Source organism: Otolemur garnettii, unplaced genomic scaffold (genome assembly GCF_000181295.1).
Source record: "Otolemur garnettii isolate 467f Iridium unplaced genomic scaffold, OtoGar3 scaffold00147, whole genome shotgun sequence".
Taxonomy (NCBI): domain Eukaryota; kingdom Metazoa; phylum Chordata; class Mammalia; order Primates; family Galagidae; genus Otolemur; species Otolemur garnettii.
In genome coordinates, this window is record NW_003852542.1 from 2832281 (window position 1) to 2839577 (window position 7297).

At 49.0% G+C, this 7297-nt stretch overlaps 1 protein-coding gene across 2 annotated transcripts in view; it reads right to left on the bottom strand.

Moving 5' to 3' along the window:
* Positions 1-658: 658 nt before the first annotated feature.
* Positions 659-7297, bottom strand: part of ELMOD3 (ELMO domain containing 3) — a 36574-nt gene continuing 29935 nt past the window's right edge. Inside the window, exons 10-12 of one of the 2 annotated variants that reach the window (XM_023518772.1) lie at positions 3904-3980; positions 3483-3610; positions 659-2476 (exon numbers count right to left, since the gene is read on the bottom strand). In XM_023518772.1, coding sequence (XP_023374540.1) covers positions 2274-2476; positions 3483-3610; positions 3904-3980 — 408 coding nt within the window. In that variant the 3' untranslated portion in view covers positions 659-2273. The remainder of the gene's footprint in view (positions 2477-3482; positions 3611-3903; positions 3981-7297) is intronic. The other variant, XM_003799214.3, reaches the window with a different exon arrangement.

Below are 7297 nucleotides of genomic sequence, written 5' to 3' on the forward strand. Positions count from 1 at the left end.
CCAGGAGTTGGAGGTTGCTGTGAGCAGTGAAGCCATAGCACTCTACCCAGGGGACAGCTTGAGGCTCTGTCTCAAAAAAAAAAAAAAAAAAAAAATTAGCTGGAGGGCCAGGCAGGGTGGCTTACACCTGCAATCCTAGCACTCTGGAAGGCAAAGGTAGATGGATTGCCTGAGTTCACTCATGGGTTTGAGACCAGCCTGAGCAAGAGCAAGACCGCATCTCTAAAAACTAGCTGGGTGTTGTGGCAGGCACCTGTAGTCCCAGCTACTTTGTAGGCTGAGGCAAGAGAATCGCCTAAGCCCAAGAGTTTGAGGTTGCTATGAGCTATGATGCCACAGCACTCTACCAAGGGTGACAAAGTGAGACACTGTCTCAAAAAAAAGAAAAAAAGAAGAATTAAACCGGGTATGTACTTATAGTCCTAGCTACTTGGGAGGCTGAGGCAGGAGGATCACTTGAGCCCAGGAATTTGATATTACTTGAAACTGTGAGATACGATCATGTCACTAAACTCCAACCCAGGCAGCAGAACAAGACCCTATCTCAAAAGAAAAGAAAGAAAAAGAAAGGCCCAAGTCTTCTCCCAAGACAAATATATAGATTATGATCTTTGCATCTACCTTCAGAGAATTCACCGGTCCATCAACAGAGCTACAACTTAAAAATACCTAGATTATGTTATTGCTACGTACTAAGGTATGAAATTGCGAGCACTCTGTCATCTGCAGAGCATTATAGTGGTGTGAGGTGGGAAGAAAGGGCCTAGTAAGGGCACAGTGTTCTCCTCCAGGTAGAGGCTCCTCATGTGGACTGGTCTCTGGGTATGCTGGGGGCTGATCACCTGCAGTCAGTCTGGAGAATTAGGGAAGAACCTGATACTCCAAAGTGGAGGCTCAGCTGTAGCTTTTCTCCTCTGTGTTCTAACCCCAAGCCTGGTAACCTCCCTGCCATCTCTGCTGGTCAGCTGAGGACCAGGATGGAGAAAGTAACAGTAATGAAGATTAGTTCAGGTCAGTAGGGATGACACAAGGCAAACTGCAGGGTTTGGTACAAGCCCCACCCTTGAGGCATCCTGCTAACCATAGTCTGGGAGCTCCCTTCCATGCCTGGGTAGTTATCTGCTGTCTCCTCCTCTGTGACGCCCCTGCAGTGGGTCAGACTTGGACAGGTTTGCGGGGGCTAGACTATGTTCTGTATCTGCACTTAGGGAGTCCAGAGGTCCGAAAGCGGCACAGTGAGCTCTTGCCTGCCTTCCACTCCCCAGCTCAGGAACCCTGGCCAGGAGGCCCTTTTGAGGCTATCTCATCCTCTGGTTAGAGCTTGCAAGTGTAGCCAAGGTGAGGATGGGCATCCTGGCAACTGAGCAGGTGCCTGGCCAGGGCACAGGCAGCCTTGTCTCTCCTGAGCCCACGATCAGAATGGAACATCCCCCCACCCACCCACACACTGGGCCTTCTCCTGCTGGTGAGCCTGGCTTTAACCAGGCTCCAGAACAACAGGGCCACAGGAAGGTGCCAAGTGTTGTCTTGGAAGAAAACACTTGAGACCATAAACTAGAACAATTCTTTTAAGTCAAAAACTGCTGGTGTGTGCAATTCCTCCTGCCTGCTGCCAGGCCAGGGATGCACACAGCCTCTACAAGAGGGAGTCCCAGTTTGTGGGAGGCAGCTATGGGACATGCCTAGCCAAATGCCCATTTCTAGATGGTAAGCAATGAAGAGGAGGGACTGGGGAGAGGAGCGTGAGTTAAATGAAGGCCCTGACACTGCCTGGTGGGTGGAGGAGAGGAATCCCCTCCCGCAACTGAGGTCTCAGGCAGAGTCTAGGTTATGCTGCCCCCTGTCGGCTGCTGCCACTGCTGTCACCTTCCAGTTCTAACCACAGACACCTGGCCCCTATGCCCGGCTGACTTGGAGTCAGAATTCTGACTGCTTGTACCGCGGCATCTCCTTCTCACATGGGCATTCATTCCCATTGAGATAACCTGGAAGTCAACCCTGTAGACTGCACCCAGGTGAGAGTAAGACTAGATTTTTCTTGCTCTGGAGACAAGTCTGCAGGTGTGGGTCGAGCCTACTCACACCATTGACTCATGCCAGTGAGGTGAGGACACTTAGCTTTCTCCAACCAGACCCAGGAAGAGTAGGATTCTTGCATCCTACTGCTGAGACAGGAAGGGGCGTGGTGCAGCCAGGGTGCCCTTGATACGGTTTGCTGTGCACCTCTGTAAGTCCAGCTGGTGCAGCCCATCCCTTAAGTCAGTCTTGGGCAGTCAGATCAGCCATGTGCTTTCAGATGAGTGAGGTTGCAGGTCACAGACACCTGTAAAGGTGAGGTCCTTGGAGTAAGGGGCTTGTGGCCCATAGTACTTCTGTGCTCCCAACATGGAGGCCTGTCCCTTTGATACTCCAGCCAAGTAGGTCTCCAGGGTTTTAAGCAGCCGCCGTGGGCTCTTCTTGGCTAACATTTCCAAGTCTGGAATAGAGAGGATTGGGGAAAGAAGGCTTGAGGAGGCTTTGGATGGCAGGGCCTCAAGCCTAGCAGCTCTACGGAGCAAGCCACCCCTATCCTACAGAGAGAAAGGTGATGGAGTATTCTAACATGGAAAGATCACCAGAGGGGAGGCCGAGGAATGAGATATAGCCACAGGGGCCACATGTGCTACCTGGTCCAGGATAACTGCTGACCCAGCTTCCAATTATGGATTCAGAAAATATGCCCATGAGAGGTATAAGACCTGAAAAGGAGGCTGGACTCGTGACTCATGCCTGTACTCCTAGCACTGAGGCTGAGCTCATGAGTTCAAGACCAGCCTGAGCAAAAGTGAGACCCCCTCTCTACTAAAGATAGAAAAACTGAGGCAAGAGGATTGCTTGGGCCCAAGTTGGGAGTTGCTGTGAGCTATGACACACTCCACCCAGGGCGATAGCTTGAGACTCTGTCTCAAAAACAAAACAAAGCAAAAAACCACCTGAAAGGGAGGAGAGGTGGGGCGGCGCCCATACTCAGTGGGTAGGGCACCGGCCACATACACCGAGGCTGGCGGGTTCGAACCCGGCCAGGGCCAGCTAAAAAACAATAATTATAATTGCAATAAACAAAAGAAAATAGCAGGGCATTGTGGTAGGCACCTGCAGTCCCAGCTACCTGGGAGGCTGAGGAAAGAGAATCACTTAAGCCCAAGAGTTGGAGGTTGCTGTGAGCTGTGATACCATAGCACTCTACCCAGGGTGACAGCTTGAGACTCTGTCTCAAAAAAAAAAAAAAAAAAAAGAGAGAGAGAGAAGAGGTGGCAGAGAAAGGAGAACTAGCAGGCTCCAGAGGGTAGGCTTAGGAAAACCTGGGCAAGCTGGGATTTGAGAGAATATGAGTGAGGGTGGGGGAAACTACACCCAAAACCAGTCTTGTGGCCACCCTAGGGTTTCTGGACCTGGCACTCTGGTATGCAGGATGCTTGGCCTCCCAGGAAGAAAAAGCACACCTTTGAGGACAAAGCCTGAGTCAGAGATGGTCTTCTGCTCTGTCCTCCAGATGTGTGCGAGGTGGAGGAAAGTGGCTGCATAGAAGCTGTTCACTACGGGGATGACCTTCTGCTGCCGATTACACTCCCTATGGGACAAAGGAGGTGATCTGCTCAGTGAATGACCAGGCTGACACCTGGGTTCCCTCCTGCCCTCCCTTCCCATTCCTCCAGGGAAGCCAGCTCAAAGCCAGGATGCCCCCACCATTCCCCAGGCAGCTTTGCATCTGCCGTCAGGGGTGGGGAGGAGATGTGCAGGGGAGGCAGGAGTGTGGGGACTTTGCCAGGCTCTCCAGGAGTCAGCAGGGGAGGAGCAGTGCTATGGAGAACGAGGCAGGCTCGGCTGTGGGTCACTGTGATCAGCTAGCAACTGGGGACTTACCTAGAAAGACACTCCTCTCTCAAGGCCTGGATGGCAATTCGGGTGATGTTCACTGACATCAAACAGAAAGGGAATTGCTGGAACGAAGGGGCACCTGGTCAGTGGCAAAACCAGCTCTCACCTTGTGTGTTTTTTGTCATCAGAAGTATAGGCAATCAGCCTCAGAGGCAGCAGCCAATATTAATTTATCTTAATTTTCCAGTAGTCTTCCCACAGTACAGATGAGGAACTAAGGTTCAGTGACCTTCAGGAACTTTCCTAGAGCGTGGAAACTAGGATGCCAAATGAGGTTCTTGGCTCTAAGGCTGGTGTGCACCACCCCTGCACTGCTCCTCGAGTCTCCTCATGCCGACACACTGGCTCTCCTGGGCCTTCCCTGGACCCATCGACGAGCTGCAGTGGTGGCACCTCTCACCCCGGGGGCTAGGGGTGAACATAGGAGTGAGGCTCACTTCTCTGATTCTATAGGTTCTTGAAGTCTCCTCTATCTTCTTGAGGCTGCTGTTTCCCTGGCTGCTCAGGGCACCTCATCCAAAAATGGAGAAGATGCAAGAAGGTGGACAGTCAGCCCTGACCTAGGCACAGCCACCTCTCCACCCTCCTGGAGAACTGGCCGTGCAGGTCCAGCTTCCCAGAGGTGGCTGCTTCACCAGGACCAGCTCAGAATCCTCTGTAGGGTCTACGTTAGTGCATTAGGAGGGGCAAGTTCTTCCTTTCTTTAACAACAATGAAACCAAGCAAGCATAATTTCTAAATGGAAAGGGGCTTTTTACAGGGAATTTGCAGACATGACATGTTATTTTCCCTGTTGTACACACACAAAGACATCCACTGACAGGAACATGTAGAACAGTGTCTACCTTAGCACAGAATAAGAGCCCCCCAAAAGTCTATTTAACCTACCTGCTTTCCACAAGAGGAAAAATACAGTGTATTATAGCACAGAACTGCACTGTCAGGATGGCAGACACTAGCTACGTGCAGCTATTTAAATTTTATTTATTTACTTATTAGAGACAGGGGCTCACTCTATCATCTATGCTGGAGCGCAGGACTATGGGCACCAAGCCCAGCTGATCTATTTTTTGTAGAGATGAGGTCTATATTCCCCAGGCTAGTCTTGAATTCTTGGCCTCCTATAATCCTTTCACTTTAGCCTCTGAAAGTGCTGCTGTTGCTGTGCCACTGTGCCAGGCCTATTTAAATTTCTATGAATTAAAAAATATATAAAATTTAAAATTCACCTGTTTGGTGGGACCAGCCACATTTCAAGGCTAAGTAATCACATGAGCTCAGTAGTTACTGTATTAGACAGTGCATTTCCAGTGTCTGGAACATTCCATCACCAAGGAAAGTTACACTGGACAGGGCTGGACTCTAGAAGGTCTTCTGGCTCCACAGAGATTTTTCTCAGGTTCTTCCATAGATGCCAGATATAGGCGTGGCTACCTGTTAGCTGTGTGCCCTTGAAAAGGCCACTCAACTCTGTAAGATTCAGCCTTCCCACCTCTCAAAATCAAAAAGGAAACAAACTGACTACTGTGCAGAAGACGGTTATTGTGGCAGGTCTGAGATCACCCTCTTCAGAAAGTCCTGCCTACGAGGTTGGCCCATGGCTGACATCTGAGAACGTGGATGTTGAGATGGTTCCTAACATTCCCTAACTGATAGGATGGCTGACTGGTTCATGCTGAACACCTGCTCTCCTTCTGTGACTCTGGAATTATGGTATGTGCTAGGCAGAGGGTGCCTACATGACCAGCCCCCAGTGAAAACCCTGGGTGTGGAGTCTCTAATGAGCTTACCCAATTGGCAACATTTTATACAACTTGACATACAACTTGGCACTGGAGAAATTAAGCATGTTCTGTGTGATTCCACTGGAAGACCAGCGCCTGGTTTCCTGTGCACCTTTTCCCATGCACTGCTCCCTTTGCTAATCTTGCTTCTGCTGCAGTATATCAAAGCTATAAGTACAACCGTATGTCAAGTACTGTGAGCCCTCTGAGTGTGACATCATGTCTGGGAGTAGTTTTGGGAACCAGGCATTGGTGCCATGCTGGTGGAGTTAAGTCACTTATTACAAAAACTCTTTGAGAGATAGATTTTTTTTTTTGAGACAGAGTTTCACTTTGTCACTCTCGGTAGAAGGCAGTGGCATCACAGCTCACAGCAACTTCAAACTCTTGGGCTTAAGTGATTCTCTTGCCTCAGCCACCAAGTGGCTGGGACTACAGGTGGCGCCTGCCACAATGCTGGCTATTTTTTGGTTCTAGTTGTCATTGTTGTTTGGCAGCCCCAGGCTGGGTTTGAACCTATCAGCTCTCGTGTATGTGGCTGGCACCCTAGCTGCTCAGGTATAGGCGCCGAGCCTGAGAGATAGATTTTATTGTCAACAGTTTACATTTTATCCCACTACCCATCTCACACACCTGTGAGCATTAAGATCACATAAGCAAAATACTAGGCACAGAGACTATTCATCATTATAATCCATGCATCAACACAGGTTAGCAGAGGTCAGCAGCAATGCATTTACACACCTTCAAGTAGAAATCAGTATTGCCTATTTAATTATCATATATGCTTGCATAATATCAAGATGTGATATTGACTTCATATCTAAAAATAGATATGGAAAGAAGAATATCATAGTAACAGAATTAACACAGGACCCAAACCTAGTGTTCACTTACTCTCAGGAACATTCTTATAATGTCCACTAATAAAAAACAGTGGAAAACTGGGCCAGTGTAGTAGCTCACATCTGTAAGCTACTGGTGAGGCACTCTGGGAGGCTGAGATGAGAGGATTGCTTGATCGCAGGAGTTTGAGATTGCTGTGAGCTATGACATCACAGCATTTCAGCCTGAGCATCAGAGTGAGACTGTCTCAAAAGAAAAAAAAAAAAAAGGCCAGTGTGGTAGCTCATGCCTGTAATCCTAGAACTCTAGGAGGCCGAGGAGGGTGGATTGCTTGAGCTTACGAGTTCAAGACCAGCCTGAGCAAAAGCGAGACCCTGTCTCTACTAAAAATAGAAAAACTAGGGCAAGAGGATCACTTGAGCCCAAGTTGGAGGTTGCTGTGAGCTCTGATGCCATGCGCTCTACCCAGGGCAATAGCTTGAGACTCTGTTGCAAAAAAAAAAAAAAAGCAGGAGAAACTGGATTCTAGATTTAAATGTCTCCTTTCTATTAGTACTTCCCTTGGACATAAAAGCATTGCTTTGAGCTCAAATACTGCACTGAGGCTGTGTTTAGGGAACTGACTAAAAGAATGCAAAGGAAATCAGACCTGGACATTGTTGTGCTTCCATTTAAAAATCTCATTTTTCGGCTCAGCGCTTGTGGCTCAAGTGGCTAAGGCGCCAGCCACATACACCTAACATGGCAGG